General features: G+C 38.8%; 1 protein-coding gene across 6 annotated transcripts in view; it reads left to right on the plus strand.

The window, feature by feature from the left end:
* grip1 (glutamate receptor interacting protein 1) overlaps positions 1–20,935 on the plus strand; it is a 74,390-nt gene that overhangs the window by 23,881 nt on the left and 29,574 nt on the right. For 5 of the 6 annotated variants that reach the window (XM_042402818.1, XM_042402819.1, XM_042402815.1 and 2 more), the window contains exon 2: positions 18,280–18,360. In XM_042402818.1, the coding sequence (XP_042258752.1) occupies positions 18,280–18,360 (81 nt within the window). Of the gene's footprint in view, positions 1–9,570; positions 9,765–18,279; positions 18,361–20,935 lie in introns of those variants that run through there. The other variant, XM_042402817.1, reaches the window with a different exon arrangement.

Genomic DNA, 20,935 nt, shown 5'->3' on the forward strand with positions numbered 1-20,935 from the left:
CTGGATTAACTTCAGAGCCAATTAACACACAGACAGAACCAGAGAGAGGGAGAGAGAGAAAGTAGAGCAGACACAAAGAGCTTCACCTTAATTAATCTGCATGCCTCTCGGGATTCAGAGCACTTTCCCCTCGTTATTTGGATATGATGTTTAATTAGTTCTCTTAATTTAAAGTACAACTGCTTCCTTTTTTTTCTGCACCGGTTCCTCTCAAACTAAAGAAACCAGGAATACAAACACTGTATACACTGTAACACTGTGTACACTGTATACTCGCGGTTGTTTCAACAGTTTTAAAGAGGTGTTGATTCAACTTTATGGTTACATTTACGACTAATTTGTGGACGCTGTTGAATTATATCACACTATACTGACTTATATTTAGTTTATATTCACCCTCATGGGTCGTAAAAAGGGTAAACAAAATATGAGAAATGCAGGTTTTACATCTCATGGTTGAGAAGTTTCTTACACCACATATCTGAAGGTCTGGAGAAGCCTTGAATTGGACCTTAAGGTTGGCAAACACTGATCTAGTAGTTGTACTGCAGTGGTAAAAATGCTCTCTGGGTGTCTTTTAGTACTTTGGGACACTAATTGATTAGTCGATTGACAGAATATGTAACTATTTTGATAAACAAATCGTATTTTTAGACATTTTTTAAGCAAAAATACCAAACGTTTGCTAGCTGCAGCCTCTTAAATATGATGATTTGAGGCTTTTCTGTATCATACATGACAGTAAACTGAATATCTTAATTTATCAATTAACAGAATATTAATCTGTTAGCTATTTTGATGATCAAATGATTGTTTAAGTAATTTTTCAAGCAAAAATGCCAAAAAAGAAATGCTGGTTCACAGATCTCAAATGTGAGAATTTGTTGCTTTTCTTGGTCTTACATCACTTTGGGTTTGGGAATGTTGGTTGGACAAAAAAAAAGACATTTGAGGATGACAGCTTGGACTCCAGACGGATGTGACGGGTGTTTTTCGCCATTTTCTGATGTTTTATTGATCAAATGATTAGTTAGTTGCAGCCCTACTGTTGTTAAAGATGTACCAGTGGGGAGCTGAGAGTGTTGTATGTTTAGTCTCATCAGAAGATCCTTTTAGATTCAAGAGATCCAAGGACAAACATACATGTTTATACACTGCTGCCGTTGTCTGAAGCAACAGCAGACAGAGACGATGAAGAGCTGATCATAATGTGTGTTTTGCTGTTACATGTTTTAACCTGTCTTGCCTGATTTGAATGTCTTCCCTTTGGAGGAGCACAGTGGAAATAAGCTTTTGTTTTTATTTTTTAAATTGTATTTAAAAAGTATCCAAACACTGGAACCCGCCCAGTTGTCATAAAGTAGCCCAGTTTTTACAGATATTGATCCTATCGCCTCCGGTTTTCTGTTTATCAGTGTAATTAGGCAACATCACAGTTACAATTATGAAAACTTTATAATAGAAATCATATAATTGTTTAGATTTTAGAAGGTTTTCACCCATATGAACAGCAGTTACCGATGTTTTATCACAGAACAGAATAATAATTGCAACAGGAAAAACGTTCAGTTTAGTTGTAATGAACTGAAATGAAATTTGGTTTAGACGGTAAAGATGAAAAGATTCTCATGTTTATGAAAACTGTGAGCATATGATGACAGAGTTGGTTGAGTAAAGGTGAAAACGCTGTGCGTTGACAGTATAACACCATATCCATTAAATGTGGGTTTAATTACATTGAACATCCATCTTTGGCTGATGTGAGGCGTTCATGTTTGTTTGGTTTTCAGACACTTCTGTATTATTAAGTGGCAAAGTTATTAATTATTATCAACTTTTATTTTTGTCAAATAAATAGAGCTGCAAAAATTAGTCGATTAATCGATTCGTTGTCAATTATTAAATTACTCGCCAACTATTTTTTATATTTCGATTAGTCGTTAAGAGTCATTTTTCAAGAAAAAATTGATTCCAGCTTCTCAAATCTGAATATTCTCTGGTTTCTTTTGTCCTCTGTGACAGTGAGCTGATTATCTAAACTCAGCAGCTCTTTTCACTTAGAATATATTTTTTACTATGTTTACTAATCTTATTTTTTAATTGTAAATGTTATTTTTATATTATATAGCTGTCTTTTGTTGTATTTTCTCTTACCTTCTATTTTTTGATTGTTATGCACCACAACAACAAGGCAAACGCAAACCTACTCGGCAATAAACCTGTTTCTGATTCTGATCTTTGGGTTGAGGACAAAACAAGACATTAACGGACGTCATCGTGGACTTTGAGAGACAGCGATCGACATTTTTCACCATTTTCTGACATTTTATGGACCAAACAACCGATCGTTTGTCCCGTCTGTTCTTCACACACATGTAAACCTGTCAGTCCGACTGTGACTGTTAGCACTAATTAAAGGTTTACACATCCGTCCTCTGCGCTTCCCTTCTCTGGAGGAGTGTTATTAGCACTGTGAGCACGCGCACGTGTGTGTGTGTGTGTGTGTGTGTGTGTGTGCGCACGCTTACATAAGGAGATGTCATGGTGACTCAAACCCATGTGTTTAACTTTGGGCGGTGGGTGTTGACACACACACACACACACACACATTGTCAGTGTTATACTCTGATTTGGGTATTTTGAAACACTGGAGGCTGTGATGATAACCTGTAGTGTGTGTGTGTGCATGCGTGTGAGTGTGAACACTTCTTTCATCTCTCAAAATCACTCTTTGTACGGCGCAGGGTCACTCTCTCTCCTCAATTATTCATCAGCTTGTTTCCATGGTAACAGCTGCAGCCGTGTGAGTGTGTGAGTGTGTGTGTGTGTGTGTGTGTGTTTTGGTTGATCTGACAGCAGGAGGATGGGCTTCATCAGCTCATTATACAGTATTATTACATCTGATGTGCATACAGGGACGTCTGCTAGACCTCTGCTGCTGTAAACAGGAAGTTGCTGCAGCAGCTAGAGGTGGAAGTAGTATTAACAGCAGAAGAAGAAGGATTTGATTAGTGGTAAATGTTATGATTTGTACTATTCTGATTTTAGTATCCATATGCACTAAGATAACTGTAAACACCTGCTGTGGAACTTCATAAACTTCTTTTTTTTTTTACTACATCCTGACCTGAGGTTGACATTCTGTAGTAGAAGAAGAAGTATTAGTTGTAGCAGTAGTATATGTAGTAATTTATTCATTATCCTAATTAATTTATTGATAGTTTCACAGTTTATGTTTTAGTTTTAGAAGTAATATTTGCAGCAGAGGTGATGGTAGTAGTTATAGTAGTATTCATAGTAGCAGATGCAGTAATATTTGTAGTAGCTGATGATGATGCTTTAGTTTTAGAAGTAGTATTGTTTTTTTGTTGTTTAGTAGAAGCAGCAGCAGTATTTGTTGTAGTAGCTGATATTGTTCATGATGTTCTAGTTGAGAAGTGATATTAGGTTGTGATGTTCTTGTAGTATTAGCAGGAGGAGTAGTAATAGGAACAGGAAGTACTTTATTTGATTCAAAGTAAACCCTGAGCACTCACATCTCCTCCGTGTTCTTTAAATAGAAAGACATTATAACCGCACTGAAGCATCAATGTGTTATAACAGTATTGACCTGCTGTTGTCTCTGTTGTACTGCTGAAGTGTCTCCAGCAGGGGGCGCATCAGCCTCACAGTGCAGCTTAAAGCCTGTGTGACCAGCAGGGGGCAGCACAGCACAGCACAGCACAGCACAGCACAGACCTGAACACACTGAACAAACCTCAGTTATATAACAACACATTATTATAACATTGGTGTGATGAGCATTTACAGGCAGAGACAGAGAGAAACATTTAATATGAGTGTGTTGAACTGCATTGTACTGCAGTTATGGTAATATCACTGTTAATACCTTTAACACACACACACACACACACTCTCTCTGACACTAATCCTGTGTAATCTGCTGCTGCAACACTGACCTACATGTCTGACCACTTCACTACCTGCTGGAAGAGGCCACGCCTCCTTAAGACGCCAGCCGATGACATCACACAGAAGAGTTTTTTTTTATTGGTGTGCCATTTTTTGTGTTAGTTGCAAATTATATTTTTTGCCAATTTATTGAAATAGTGTATTTTTTTATTCTCTTGACTTATGAATTGATGCCAACTTACTATTTTCAGCAATCAGTTTCAAGTTTCTTTATTGTTACAGCTCATTACACAAGTATAATAGTAAAAATCTTATGTTTCAGCTCCTCGACAATGCAGTAAGGAGAAAAAAAGAAATATTAAAAATAGTAAAAGCAGCAAGAAGGGTATAAAACATGACTGCATGTATGTATGTAAAGTGTTGTGTCCTACCTATAATATATGAATAAATATCTATATGTGTATATTATATGTACAAACATCAATCAGCCGCAACATTAAAACCACTGACAGGTGAAGTGAATAACATCGATTACTCGTTACAGTCAGTTCTTGAAGTTGATGTGTTGAAAGCGGGAAAAATGGGCAAACGTGAGGATCTGAGTGACTTTTTGCCAAATTGTGATGGATAGACGACTGGGTCAGAACATCCCCAAAACAGCAGGTCTTGTTGACTGTTCCCGGTATGCAGTGGTCAGTATCTACCAAAAGTGGTCCAAAGAAGAACAACTGGTGAACCAGCAACAGGGTCATGGACACCCAAGGCTCATTGATGTGTGTGTGTGTGTGTGTGTGTGTGTGTGTGTGTGTGTGTGTGTGAAGCGAAGGCTACCCCGTCTGGTCTGATCCCACAGAAGAGCTACCGTAGCACAAATTGCTGAGTTCATGCTGGCTATGATAGACAGGTGTCAGGACACATAGTGCATCACAGCCTGCTGGGTAGCTGCCGACCGGTCAGAGTGTCCATGCTGACCGTTGTCCACCGCTGAAAGCACCTATAATGGGCACGTGAGCATCAGAACTGGACCATGGAGCAATGGAAGAAGGTGGCCTGGTCTGATGAATCACGTTTTCTTTTACATCATGTGGACGGCTGGGTGCGTGTACGTAATTTATCTGGGGAAGAAATGGCACCAGGATGCACTATGGGAAACCTTTCATGTGGAGGTTACTTTGACTACCTACCTCAACGTTACTGCAGACCAAGTACACCCCTTCATGGTAACAGTATTCCCTGATGGCAGTGGTCTCTGAACCCTGCCACACTGCAAGAATTGTCCAGAAATGGTTTGAGGAACATGACAAAGAGTTCAAGGTGTCGCCTCGGCCTCCAAATTCCCCAGATCTCAATCCAATCGGAGCATCTGTGGGATGAAAAAACAAGTCCGATTCATGGAGGCCAGGAGGAAGTCTTGGTGCCAGATACCAGAGGACACCTTCAGAGGTCTTGTCGAGTCCAGGCATCAACAGGTCAGGTTCAGGTTCAGGTTCAGGGTCACGTTCAGGTTACTTTATTTGTACCTGTAGGTAGATTTGATTTGCACTAGACAAGGCATCCATCTTGACACACGTTTTACAAACAACACAGACAATAGACAGACATGATAAAAGTGCTCAATGCTCCAATAATCAGGACTTAAAAGAAAAAAAAAAACAATAAAAACCACTAAAATAAATAAAGTAAAAGGCAGGTAAAAAGAAATAAACATTGCTTCTGTAGCATCTATGCTACGTCTTGTTCATCTGAGTGATGGCTGCTGGAACAAAGCTATTTTTATACCACTTTGTTCTACACCTTGGGACTATAAACCTCCGTCCAGAAGGAAGAAGCAGGAATTCACTGTGCAAAGGGTGGGAGTCGTCGTTTAAACCCGAGCTGGTTATCCGCTGTAACCGTCTGGTGTACGGGGACGCTGGGTTAAGCTGTGACTCACCAATCGGCCCACTGGACCATTTAACAATTTGATTCAGAGAGTTTCTGTTCTTCAAAGATACGTTTCCAAACCATGACACCAAAGAAAAAGATGAAATTGATTCGGTAAAAACATGACAGAATAAGGTCATCGTGGTTTTGTGGAAATAGGACAGTTTCCTCAAACAAAACAAACACTGGAGCCCCTTTTTGAACACGACTTTACAATTTGCTGCAAAGTTCAGTTTTGAGTTAATAATTATCCCAAGATATTTGTAAGATTGCACACATTCCACTGTCTAACCCTTAATAGATATGACTCCATCTGTGTGGGCATGTCTTCTAAAATCAATTATTATGTCTTTAGTTTAGATATGATTAGATTAGATTAGATATGATTAATTGGAGACGGAACCCATCACACCACTTGACAATGTCAAGGTCTCATTGTCCTGGAGCCGACTAACAATAACAGAGCATCTCTTCTGCGTACTCTATTTGTGTAGAGGGTAAATAATAGGTTGGAGGAGGAGCAAACTTGGACAGAATTCCACTTTCTCACACCCGAAGATTGATACTTAAAGATCCCCTCAAGACATGTTTTAAGATGTATACAAAGTACTCTACTTTGTATAATAATGTGTCTGATATCGTTTTTTCCACACAAAAGAAGTTAAATTATCTTGTTAAAATCCTTAAAATGACATCAGTTCCTTCTTCCTCATTAAAAGGTTTAGACATATGCAAATGTGCTTCTGCTGGACACAAGATGTGGGGACTTTAAGGTGTTTTTAAAAGCGGAGGAAAAACCAACAAACAAAAGTCTTAACATGAGACTCATTTCCATCCAAGTGTTAAAGTAAGTTAAACAGAAGTGACTGTGGCATCCTCTACTCCTCTGTGTATGCTCAGTTTTCCTTAATATTTCTGAACTTACCAGTTTTTTAAAAAGATTTTCATTAAAATTTGATGCGAGAGCAATCGGTTTAAAATCATTAAGAGTTTTGGTACAACTGGATTTGGGAACGGGGACCACCAGCATCCCTCCTGTGGTAGCAGGAAGGGCTGGGACTGAGTCTACCTCTGTAAACATGATGAAACGTGTAGAAATGTTTTTGTTTTGTTTGTTAAAAGTGAGAATAAATCAGCCAAACGGAGGCAACAGAAGCGACCGGTGTTGTTGTCATGATTAAAACAATCTGACACGTGAGTAAGAAGTTTAGAAGAACCGGCCAGAAGAGTTGGTTTAACATGTTAATATTCATATAAACTAACTGTCTCTCATTATAATGTACTAGTACTCAATACTCTGCTAAAATGTGTTAGTACCCAATTAATTATACCAGTGTTTTATGTCCTTGTATGTCAAATACATTATAAAATCCTGCTGAAAACCATTAGTAACAACAAAGATGAATTTAAAGGGTCAGTTCACCCAAATTGTAAAAAAAAAAAAAAGGACTTTGCCACCTACCTCGTGTGGTTTTATCTGCTGATGTTTTTATTATATAAAAGTCATACTCACTAAAACATTGTACTACCTGTTTAAAAAAACATAATCTGACTTTTAAAATCATAGCCAAATTATGAAGCTGATGATGATATTTGATAATAAAAAAACAATTATTATAAAATGTATTTATTATAACAACATTATGTTTTTTTTAATGTAAATATTTTTGTTAAGGATCACTTAAATTTGTCTGTTTTTCAATGTAATTTGTTTTTTCTAAACATATCTTTGGCATCTCTGTACTGACATTTGTTTTAACCTATTGGCTGACATACAGAACACATCAATACCAATATATCAATATATATATAAGAAGCCAATACTGACTGAAAATATTGGCTCTAGTACTTATTAAAACATCATACCACTCTAATATTTAATACTCCTCTGACTGCCGAAATGTACCAGCTGTCACTTGTACGCTGTAATATTTAACTGGACACATTGAATATTTAACTAGTTTGGTCCAATATTCAACTTACACAAGTGTGATGTGGAGACTCGAAGCCTCCGGTGCACAAACACTGAGAATGAACTTTACAGTGAATCTTGTGACTTTTGTGTCCAGCAGAAAAACTTCAGGAATAAACAATATTTACATAGTTAGAGATTCTTTTTTTAATAATTTTTAACACAAGGCTGAGCAAAAACTCAGAAGAGACTCAACAGCCAAACATTAGCTGGTCCACCCGGTCAGGTTAGGCTAACCCGCTGTTGCTAACTTTGGAGCTAACCTCCTTCACTTGTCCAGCAGTTTGGGAAACAACAGATGACATGTTTCTTGGTCTTGAGAAGCTGTAGTCTGTGCTGTACATTTACTGCCAGATTGACAACTTACCGCTAACCTTTTCCTCTGCTCTGCTCGTTCTCGCACACTCGCTACGCACACGCTATTGCTTAAAGCAGCTACGCTACTCTACCTTTCACATAGACGTCCTGTGAAGAATGAGCAGAGAGAGGATTCTGGGATTTGATGCACTGGCCAATGACTCCAAACAGTTCCAGGATAACGTTGGGTGCCAGTCCTCCCATTCATTTGAATGGGGGTAGTGCGTTTTTCGGCTGTGGCCCTTTCTGCACCGGACTGCGGCCGGAAAGTTGAGCCAGAGTCAAATTTGGAGAAACCCAACCTGACGTCACTGCGGCTGAAGGCTGCGGTGGCCAATCACAGCGGGAGATCAGACTGATCAGAGCTGTAAACTCCGTCATGAGGGAGCACAAAGACGTTACCAGGACGAACGGAGGACATTTCTATTTGTTTGATAACGTTAAAAGTAAAGTTAGACTTTGCTGTCGGCTTCCTGACTCATTTTAAAAAAAAGACAAGAGAAAGAAAGAGAGAGAGCAGCAGTGGTGGAGCGAGCTAGAGAGTGAATGAAGAGAGAGCGCGCTGGTAGCCGGAGAAAGCTGGTGAATCCGATCAATAAAACGTTATTTTCTGATTGTTTCACAGCAGTTACGTTCTAAAGCACAAATAGACACCCCCCCCCCCCCCCCCCCACACACACACACACACACACAGCTCCGCACAACCCTGCGCCTGGACGCCACACCGCCTGGTCTGAATACAGAGATTATTATGCGAATGAAAATCACAAGTAGCCCTTTGATATGATATTTTCGTGTGGATTTTGTCCCCCATCACTTACATTGTAAGTGCGTTATGAAGGGATGATTACAGCTCCTGACTGGTGTTTTAAGACAGACTTGAAAAAATGTGAACTGGTCCTTTAATATGAAAACACTGCGTACTCTTGTAGTAAAGGTAGTAGTACTTGTGTGTCGTTGTGGTTTCCAGATAAACAGATTATGGGATGCTATTTCCTTCCTTTCTTCCTTCCCTCCCATTTATTCCTTTCATCTCTATTCATCACATTATCCGTCCTTCTCACGCCTGTTTCCTTCATCTTACTCTTCATCCATCCAGCTGCACAGAAACACAGCAGCCTCCCTCCTCCCTCCTCTGCCTCTCCATCACCCCCCCCCCCACCTCCTTCTCCTCCTCTTCATCCCCCATCTGCGCAGACTCTCCCCCCTCCCTCCTCTGCCTTTCCATCACCCCCCCCTCTTCCTCCTCCTCCTCCTCTTCATCCCCCATCTGCGCAGACTCTCCCTCCTCCCTCCTCTGCTGTCTCATTTTATGGAGGAGCTTCACATCTGCAGCGCTCTCTCTCTCTCTCTCTCTCTCTCTCCCTCTCTCTCTCTCGTTTTTGCCGAGCCTCACGAAGCGTCTCGATGATGGTTTCTATTTGAGGTGGTCGTTCGCCTGTCAGTCGCTCAGAGAGGAGGAGGAGGAAGAGGAGGAGGTGTAGTTTGTGGCGGCTGCATCTGCATGGCGCTGGGGCGGGAGGCGACACTCGGCTCGGCTTCACCATGATCGCCGTGTCGTTTAAATGTCGCTGCCAGATCCTGCGCAGGGTGAACAAAGGTAGAGAGACATAGAGAAACACTGAGAGAGAGAGAGAGAGTGTGTGTGTGTGATAGAAGGTTATGCATGTTTGCATGTGTGTCATGCATGCATGCATGCGTGTGTGCGTGATGGTGTTTTCCTGGTCGAGCGACATTTGGTGTAAACTGCTGACATTGAAAAGAGAGAGAGAGAGCGGGTTGTTTATGACCAAAGCCAGCTGTGTGTGTGTGTGTGTGTGTGTGTGTTTGTGTGTGTGTGTGTGTGTTGAAAATGATCTTCTGATGGATTCATTCAGTCGATCGCTGCAGGGTCCGCTGGACGAGAGACCTTCAGAGTGACTGTGAGACACGAGAGAGAGAGAGAGAGAGAGAGAGAGATGTGGAGTTAGCGTTGCATCTTATTTTCATGAATGTAAAATTCATGCTGTGTATTAACAGGGGAGAGAGAGTATGGAGGAGAAACGAGGGCAGCCAGACAGACTGAGTGTGTGTGTGTGTGTGTGTGTGTGTGTGTGTGTGTGTGTGTGTGTGTGTGTGTGTGTGTGTGTGTTCAGGTTTTTGTGATCAGATTATTCTCAGACTCTGATTCAGTTTGAAGCTTCAGGTGTTTGTTTTGTGTTTTTTAAATAACGTGTCAGACGTAGAACAAGTGAAAGTGATGCATTGAAAATGTTACTGAAGTATAAAATCCAACTACTAGCACAGCAAAATTGCACTTAAAATACTAAGTGTATTTTTTATTGTATTTTATTTGCATAAGAAAAACAAACTGCGTATAATAATGTGTTGAAGGAATAAAAATGTTTGTGTTTATGAAGACATCTCACCCCCAAAAAAAGGAAAAGACATAATTTATTTATTAATGAAAATATATTTTTTATTCATTAATACATTCAGATTTATTTTGTTGATATATTATTTGTGCATGACTGACTTAAGTATAAAATACAACTATTAACTCAGCAATTTTTAAATGGTTTTTTTTGCTTAGTTTATTTATTTGCACAAATAAGAAAGAAAAAAAAAATCCCGTAATGCTTTAAAGGAGTAAAAATGATTGTACTGGTGAGATAAACAAACTAATAATTATGAAGACATCTCATCAAAAAAGGAAAAAACATTTTTATTTATTTATTCATGAAAATAATATATTTTTATTTATTTATTAATATATATTTATTTATTGATATATTATTTGTAAAAAAAAAAAAAATTAGATTAATTCATTTATTTATTCATTAAAATATTCATGAAGATATCTCACAAAAAATAACTCATTAAAAACAAAAATGTATTTATTTATTTATTAATATATTATTATTTAATACATTATTATTCTCCAGATAATATGTTTATTATTTTAATTTTTAAATAATTTATTAATATTTATTCATTGATATAATATTTGGTTTAAATGTATTATATTTATTTATATATATTTTATATATAGAGGGACAGTTTGCTGACAGACTGTGACCAGTGATTGATGGTTTATGGTTGATATTCGTGCTGCAGATGTGAAGCTCCGACTGGGCGGTAATGTGACTTTTTGGTCAGGTGACCTCTGAAGGTCAGACGGCTGTTTTCAGACCTGAGAAAAGATTCTTGTTGCATCTAAACGTTTATCAAACACACATATGTTCATATATATCATATTCTTTGCTCTGTATGATGTTAATATCTGATCACTTTGATAAGACGGGAGATGTTTATTGACCGCAGGGGAGAATTCAGGTGAAAGAAAGCAATAAGAATAGAAATAAAAATAGAAAATATGTTTTTATTCACTTTTTCAATTTGTGAGCTGAGTGGAAACGCTGGAAATTTGACAAAATCTCAAAATATTACAAAAAAAGGTGTAGAAGTAGGTGCGTGGATAAATGATGACAAACATGAATCATGTGACTTAAACGTCACTGAAGAGCTGAAAACATCAGGTTGATGAGGAGCGATGATGAGGAGACTGTGACCTTCCTCACATCAATACATGAAACAAACAGAAACATGTTTCCATCATGGTTTTACATCATTTGAGCTTTAACTGTTGCTCTTTTAATGACATAATCTCGTTGTGTCTCTTCTTCTGTGACGGTTTAAAGGAACCGACTGTTTATCTTCACAACGCAACTTCAAATATTTGCAAATCGGCTACGTTTGGATGGAATCTTGGCTTTAGATGTGAGGATTTACTGTTTTTCATTGACATACATAACAGTTATTTGAGTATCTTTATGTTCTGGACTCTTTGTTAGACAAAACAAGCAAATTGAGGACATCATAGAGGACTATAAGACATTGTGATTTTTCACAATCATTTCACAGTCCAAACAATTATTTTATTTATTGAGAAAACAGTTGACAGATTAATCAATAATGAAAATAATTGTTAGTTGCGGCCTTAAACCTTGAATTTATAGTGCAGAAATGGTTTGATAAGTAAAAGTTTCAATGTAAAAATACTCCATTACAATTAAAAGTCCCGTATAAATATTATGAGCTTGATGTAGTTAAAGTATTGCAGTAAAAGTACATAAGTATTATGAGCTTGATGTAGTTAAAGTATTGCAGTAAAAGTACATAAGTATTATGAGCTTGATGTAGTTAAAGTATTGCAGTAAAAGTAGTGGTTTGGTCCCTCTGACTGATATATTATTATATATGACATCATTAGATTATTAATAGTGAAGCATCAGTGTTAGAGCAGCATGTTACTGTTGTAGCTGCTGGAGGTGGAGCTAGTTTACACTACTTTATATACAGTTAGCTAGTTTAGTCCAGTGGTTCCCAACCTAGGGGTCGGGCCCCTCCAAAGGGTCAGCAGATAAATCTGAGGGGTGGTGAGATGATTAATGGGAGAGGAAAGAAGAAAAAACAAAGTTCTGATACACAAATCTGTTTTCAATTTTTGGACTTTTTCTCTAATCTTTGATTTTTGCTGAAATATTGGATCATTTGAACATTTATTGAAATGAAAGCATGTGAGAAGTTTAGAGGGAAAAATCACTATTTGGTGGAGCTGTTAACAACTCATAGACATGTGAAATGTGACCCCGACTACACACTGCTTTTTGTAAGACGTCAAAAGCCAAAAAGGTTGGAAACCACTGGTTTCATCTTTAACAATGTGTTGTATTTTAAAAGCTTGTTATATTATCCATTGTGTCAAATCTTCATCTGAAAAGTAACTAAAGCTGTCAAATAAATGTAGTGGAGTAGAAAGTACAATATTTCCCTCTGAAATGTAGTGGAGTGGAAGTATAAAGTAGCATCAAATGGAAATACTCAAGTAAAGTACAACTACCTCACTTGAGTGAATGTACTCAGATAGTTTCCACCACTGAACATCATACAGTAAATTTTGCAGAATGACAGATGATCACATATGATACAAAGCTGTATTTATACATAATATAGTAAACATAATATATTATTAACTCATATTATCTCATGTAAAGTACTTTATTAAAATCAGCAGTCATAATGTCATAATGCAGGCGAATCTATTGTAAGAGATATACTACTGATTTTTATTTATTTGTGTTTGTTTGTTTGTTTGTTAAAGCAGTTTTCTATGGTTTAGGTTTGAGCAGGATAATGTCAGAGATAAAATCTCATCATCAAACACAAACTGAACTCAGAGAATCTTTTTTCAGTCTCGTAATTGTGATCATGTTGTGACTCGTGAGAGCTACATTATTCTTTTACTGAAAATTACTTTCTTGTTATTCACGCTGTGAAAACTGAAATTGCAAGACATTTTACACATCATGCAAAAATAAAACTTGCAATTAGTTTGATTTATGGACATTTTATAACATCCGTAAGGTTGCAGCAGCTCACACCTGCAGATGTTTTCATGCTGATTTCTCCTCCCGCTGACGGCTGCTAGTGTCGAGTGTGTTGTTTGAGGTTTTAGCTAATGTATACTGTAAAGATTAAAAATGGAACATCACTGTGTCACAGCAGCTCTCAGCGGATATTAAATATACAAGTAAAAACACGTTTCTGCTTCAGACGTGAGCTGTGGGAGATTTTGTACATTTGTTTCCCGACTTCACATCTACTGTAAGACCCGAACTTTACAGACGTTTGACACATCAAACATGTGGGTTTAAGTGTTAGTTTGTCTTAAAACATTAGACATAATTGCCTGTCCAGAGCTAATAATTGTTTCCGCTAACAGTTATGTAAATCGTTTTAAGAACCACTAAGGATGTGCAGAGGATGTATTTGTATCTGTATTTGTTGAGGCAGCAAAATTATTTGTATTTGAATAAAAGTGGAAAGAGGCTTAAAAATCCTGTTTTTGTTTTTGTTACATTTCTAATTTTGGAAAATTAAAGATGAAAATTAAAGTGATGTCCAAATTAAGTAATATGCGTCATGTAGCAGGTGGATGTGACTCCCCCTTGTTGAGACCTGCTGGTAGACGTAACAGCGGAGCAGAGGAGAGACACTGAGATAGCGACTAGAGCTGGGCAATATGACCAGAACCTCATATCACGATATAGCACATTTTCTGTAAATTCAATGAATAAATATTTTATATAAAATGACCACATGGAAAGGCCTATATCTTATTACATTTTACATTAATTCTCCTGCTGACTGTGAATCTTTGCTATATGGTGTGCTGCAGGCAAAAGCTTCTTGCAATGTCTCAGTCTGGGGTTTCTTTTGAGCGCTCTGCTGTACTTTCATGGCTCTCAGCTGTAGACTCTCCCGTACTCTTTGACATGACTTTTGCGTAGGTGGTAAAAGAGGTTAGCGGTGTTTGAGTTTGAAGAGGGGACCGGTCTGCAGCATAATTTGCAAAATACAGTTTTCTGGTCCGTGTCAGACTTTTCATACCCAAACCACGTCCATACGACAGAAGTATCCCCTTTCTTAGGTATGAGCTCTTGTGCACACTCCTCCGTGTGCGTTTATGTCGTCTCGCCTTCGTCCTTTGCCTTTGCCTTACATCTGACTGTGCGGAAGAACGCAAAGCGTCGTCAAATGATGAAAGATATTGCCGTAAAGAGTGTGATTTGCGACACCACAATATAAACGATATAACAAAAAATGAAACGATATACATTTTTCTATTGTCGAACGACATATCGTCATATCGCGCAGCCCTAATAGCGACTATAACTGACCTGCTCGCTGGTATTTGACATGTTTTTTTTTCTCCCCAAAAACAAATATTCGTAAAAACCCCACTATTTGTGCTTTGCCGAATAAGGTTTTTGTATTCAAGCACACCCCTAATAACCACCAACTTCTCCTGCTCAAATATACACCATTAAACACTCAGTTAAATCAGCTTAAACTGTTAATTTCTATTTCTTTTTCTTTTCTGTCAACAACAGCAGTGATAATAAAGAAAAAAAAAAGAAAAACTGCATTAACTGAACACTTGTTGCCTGCAGGTGACATGAATGTAAAACTTGCAGAAGCTAAAACTTTTAAATCTTGTTTATCAGCACTTGTACATTTTTACAGCCGCAGTTACTTTTCTTGCCTGTAGGTGGCGCAGGTCGGACTGAAGCTGCTGCAGGTGGATGATAGTAGCTGAGTCTTGGTTCAGGCGTCTCATATCAAAAACATTGTGTGTCCTTGTTTAAGAAATTATAGCTCTGTCTAATATGAGCTTCTGATTTATATAACAAAACACCACAGTGTGTAGTATATTGTATTAGGCTATATATATATGTGTGTGTGTGTGTGTGTATATATAGTATGTAGAAAGGAAGAGATGTTGCTGTCCTACATCTGGAGGAGGAGGAGGAGGAGGAGGAGGCTCAGCTTTTATCTTCAGTTAGTTATTGTGTGTGTGTGTGTGTGTGTGTGTGTGTGTGTGTGTGTGTGTGTGTGTGTGTGTGTGTGTGTGTGTGTGTTGTCAGAGTCTCATTGTGTTTCTGAGCTCAGCTGCTGGAATCGAACAGAAACAGAACGACCGATCTCGATCAGTTGGATAAATCATTTGGTCTATAAACTCAGAAATCGGTGAAAAATGGCTCCGACTGCCTGTGAAGTGGCTTCTTTTATCTGAGCAGCTAAAGAAATATAAAAAAAATATAAAATTTGGTCCTCAGACCCAAAAATATTTAATGTACTAAGATTCAAATCAAGGAAAAACAGCCAGTTCTCCCATTGGAGAAGCTGAATCGTCAAATATTTGATAATATACATATATATATGACATTTAATTGATTAATTGAAGAGTTGTTTCAGCTCTAAACAGAACAGCGTAGATCTAGAGCAGATTAGACTAAAATAGAACCAAACAGAAGACCAGAATATAAACACTACAGTACACTAGAATAAAATAGAGCTCAACAGATTGGGGCTGCAACTAACGATTATTTTCATCATCATTTAATTTGTTGATTATTTTCTTGATTAATCAATTTAGTTATTTGGTTTATAAAATGTCAGAAAATGGTGAAAAATGTTGATCATTGTTTCCAGAAGCCCGAGATGATCCACAAATGTCTTGTTTTGTCCCGACCAACAGAGAACTAAGGAAAGCAGAAAAATACACATTGGAGAAGTTGGAATCAGACAATTTGGAGTTTTTATTCTTAAACAAATGATTCAAAATGATTAATCGAATTTCAAAATAGTTGCAGAGTAATTCAGTTGTTGTCAACTAATTGATTAATGGACTAATCATTGCAGCTGTACACCAGACAGATGAAACTGATTCAGGATGAGGCATGAAGTGAGTGTCAGACTGCTGATTCACAAACAAACCTCGGCTCACGTCAGTCTACAAGACCAGAGAATAGTGAAAAATGTTTGCTGGTTCCAGCGTCACAAACTGGAGGATTTGATGCTGTAAACTGAATATCTTTGTGTTGTAGAGAATTAGTTATTTTTTAATATTTAACTGACATTTTATAGACGACAATTGTTGGTTTCTGTTTGTATGTCAGTGGATGTTGGGAGGTGAAAATGTTTTGCCCCCGTTTAGTTTGTTCTGCCTGTTTTTAAAGCAAAGCAAACTTTATTTATATTATTCAGTGTGCTTCACATAAACAGATATGTATATATATAGTATATATATTAATACACATACTGCATAAACATACACATGTATAAACAAAAATGTAGAAAAATACGATGTCATTGTTACTGTTGCAGTTGTTGACCACACACCATCCGATAAAATCAACTTTACAATATTAATCAATGAATCATCCAATTAAAACACTCATCCAATCAAATCTCTGCCTCCAGATTGAGCTACATGACATCATCATTCATAGCTTGGCGCCGCCTCTGCTCTGTCAGCAAAAAGCATATTTTTTTTAGTCGGACGTCTTCTCTGAGTGATTACATCACCGGGGGGGTCTCCCAGTGGACTGCACAGATTGGTCGAGACTTCCGTAGCCCACTGTGTTCTCCACAGGGATTGGTTGCTGCTCTGATGAGGTCACCTCTCTGCCTCTCTCTCTCTGGCAGTGGTTTCTTTATTCACGAGAGCAGGCTGACTTGACAGACCTCTCAGCAGCAGCTTCAGCCTGCTGAGGATGCTAACATGCTAATTTACTGGCTAGTGAGGCCAGGAAGCTTTTAACTTTAGACTTACAGTAACTCCTGTTAGCATTTTAGCTCTGAGATGTATTTTTGTGGTGGAAGCTCTGCAGTTGATGATGATGATGGTGAGTACAGATGCGTTATGGGAGCTTGTCAAGAACATCTGACTTAAACTTAACTGTGTGGGTTTAACTGGAGCTTCAGAACCAGTTAAATAAAACTGGTTGAGGTTTGGAGCCAGTTAAAGAACTCTGTAAAACCTCTAAAATGGTTAAAGAAACCAGTTAGAAAAAATGGTAGAGCTTCGGTACCAGTTAAAGGAACTGGTAAAAGTCTGGAACCAGTTAGGGGAAGTGGTACTTTCTGAGATACATACAGTAACTGGTTGAGCTCCAGAACCAGTACGAGGAACTGTTGAAGCTTCAAAACCAGTTAAAGAAACTGGTTGAAGTTGGGAGCCAGTTAGGGGCATTGGCAAAACCTCTAAACACTTATGGGTACTGACAGATCTTCAGAACCAGTTTCAGAACCAGTCAGAGAAACTGGTTGAGCTTCAGACCCACTTAGAGTATTTTACAGAGCATTGAAACTAGTTAGAGAAACTGGACAAGCTTCTGAACCAGTTACAGAAACTGGTCGAGCTTCTGAACCAGTTGGAGAAACTGGGCAAGCTTTGGAACCTGTTTGATTAACTGGTAAAGATTTGGTACCAGTCACAGGAAATGGCTGAGCTTCAGAACCTGTAAGAGAAACTGATAGAGCTTCGGTTTCAGAAACTGGTCGAGCTTTGGAACCAGTAAGAGGAACTGGTAATGGTCTGGTGGTGCTTCAGAACCATGTACAGAAACTGATAGAGGTTTGGGACCAGTTACAGGACATTGCTGAGCTCCAGCACCAGTTAAAGGAAACTGGTATAGGATAGGAACCAGTAAGAGAGGCTGGTGAATCTTAAAAACCAGTGCATGTTTGTTACTGTGTATTGAAACGTGTGTTTCTTTGTGTTGCAGATGAGGGGCCGTACACCAAACACTCCGCCGGGCCTCGACCTCCAGATGGAGCGCTGGCCATCAGGAGGCAGAGCATACCAGGTATCACAAACACACATCATTTATTTTGTTTTATTTTGTGATCTGTTGAGTCCCTTCCTTTCTTTTCCATCTCTTCTGGTTCTGCTTTATTGGATTCCACCTACAGAGCCAATAAGCACACCGATGAAGATAACAGCTCTGAAAATAGAATGTACACAAACGAAGAGCGAGCTGATGTTTTCTATCTGTGTGACCTGCAGGAAGCTGCTTGCAGTCGCAGTTTATCTCCTCCCACCTGGAGCTGGTGGCCTACTTGCAGCTTGAATCTAAATGCTGCTAATACTGCTGTGAAAACAAGTAAACATTACATCGATGACACAGCTGGTACAGAGATGGAAACCCCTCAAGTTCACAGTTTCTCTGATAAATTAGCAAAACATATAGAGAGTAGAAGAGCTTCGGTGCTAATTACAGAAAATGGTAGAACATCAGGTAATTTAAAGGAACTGGTTTTGTAACAGGTTAGAGTAATAAGTCGAGCTTCAGAACAATTTTGAAAACTGATTGAGGCTCATAACCAGTCAGAGGAATTGTTAGAGGTTAGAGGAACCAGTAAGGAGAACCAGTGGAGGTTCAGAACCAGCGAGAGTAACTGGTAGAGCTCCAGAGGCAAATTAAAGTAATAAGTAGCACTCTGGAACCAGTTAGAAGAACTGGTGGAGCTTTGGAACCAATTTAAAGAACTTGTAGAGCTTTGAAATCAGTTAGAGGAACTGGTTTTGGTTTAGAGGAAATGGTAGAGCTCAACAACCAGTCCTAACTGATATTGAAATTGGGCTGCATCACACACATAAGGAGAAACTTCACAGACGTTCTTCTCTATAATCTCAAACATGCACACGCTACAAGATTAGAAAACAATGGTGCATCACCTCACACATCTCTCTCTCTCTTTCTCACACTCACACTCACCTCTCACACACACCTCTCCATTTCTCTCTCACCTGGTGCATTCAAAGCAGAGGTGAGTTCTCCTCAGCTCTTCTCTTTGTCTTTACAGTCATGATTGTTATGGAGTTTTCCTTCTGTAGGGGTTACAGATTGGAGTGACATTGGTTCAAGACGACGGTCACGCTGTAATTCTTAATCTCTCCTCGAGACGTCAGTTGTCTGTGATGTTTTGGTGAAAGCAGAAACCTCTCTGATAAAGAGAGGCCTGCCACGGTAGGCCAAGGCCAGAGAGGACCCTTCTAGACAACAAAGATAGGTGGAATGTGTAGCCAAATAGAAACTAGTGAACCGATTAGACTGATTTTTCATATCGTAGGCCAATCTGCTCAGGTTAAATACTAAAACTCAGGCTGTCAGAGGGTAGAACGGGAAGAGACAGCATCCGAGTTACACCAACTTGGATGTTCGCTGTTTACAGTTCTCCTTGATCAAGTAGCTTCAATAAACATTCCCAGCAATAAGACATCAAAGGCTCGTCTGTGCTTCTCTCCACTGAAGTGTTGACCACCGCTCAGAAATATCCACAACAATGATATGTCTTGGAAGACACGTTATATAGACAGTTGTATTCTTATCAACAAGCCTTTCCTCCATCTCAGCTGTACAACGCACCCATACAACAGCTTGTTGTGTCTTTGTGGTCACCATTTCAAAAGTGTTCACATTCACATATCTCCTTGTGGACTTGTCTCTCTCATTGGCTATTGTGGTCCTGTTTGGAAAGTAGTGGCATAATCATTATCAGGGCGGCCCGATGAGTCTGTGAGCAGTTCTGGAGGTTTAAGATTGGATCTGTAAACCCCTCAAATTACCAGATAATCTGGGCCAAACATTGGTACCGACTAAAGTCCCAGACCAGATTTCTCCTCCGACTGTTGGGAGGGGTGGATCGGATAAATCAGCCTAAAACTCCTGTAGTCTGAGCCCAGCTTTAGAGACACTAGTAGAGTATCTGAAATAGTTACAGGGACTGGTAGAGCTTCTTCACCAGAGTTGGTGGAGATTCAGAGCCAAATAAAGGATGTGGTATAGGTTGAATCTACTTTAAAGGAATTGGTAATCCACTAATATAGCTTAGGAACCAGTTGATGGACGGACTGGTAGAGCTTCAGAACCAGTTAGAAGAACTGGTAGAATTTTTGAACCAGTTAGAAGAACTGTTGAGCTTCTGAACCAGTTTGACAAAATGGTAGAAGTTTGGAGCCAGTTGAAGGCACTGTCGACAAGTTGGTAGAGCTTCCGAGCCATTCAAAGGATCTGCTTGAGCTTTGGATCCAGTTAGAGGAACTGATAAAGGTCTGAAACCAGCAAAAGGAAATGGTGAAGCTTAAGAGCTACATACAGGAACTGGTAGAGCTCCGGAACCAGTTATAGGTACTGTTAGAGGTTTGGAACCGTTTGACAGACGTACTAGTAAAGCTTCAGAACCAGTAAGAAGAGCAGGTAAAGCTTCAGAGCTAATTAGAGTGACTGGTATAGCTTCTGAACCAGTAAGAGGAACTGGTAGAGGTTTGGAACCAGTAAAAGGAACTGGCAGAGGTTTTGAACCAGTTGAAGACATTAGTCAGGGTCCAGAACCAGTTAGACAATCTGGTAGAGCTTCAGAGCCATTCAGAGGTTCTGT

This window comes from Thunnus maccoyii, chromosome 23 (assembly GCF_910596095.1).
Source record: "Thunnus maccoyii chromosome 23, fThuMac1.1, whole genome shotgun sequence".
Classification (NCBI taxonomy): domain Eukaryota; kingdom Metazoa; phylum Chordata; class Actinopteri; order Scombriformes; family Scombridae; genus Thunnus; species Thunnus maccoyii.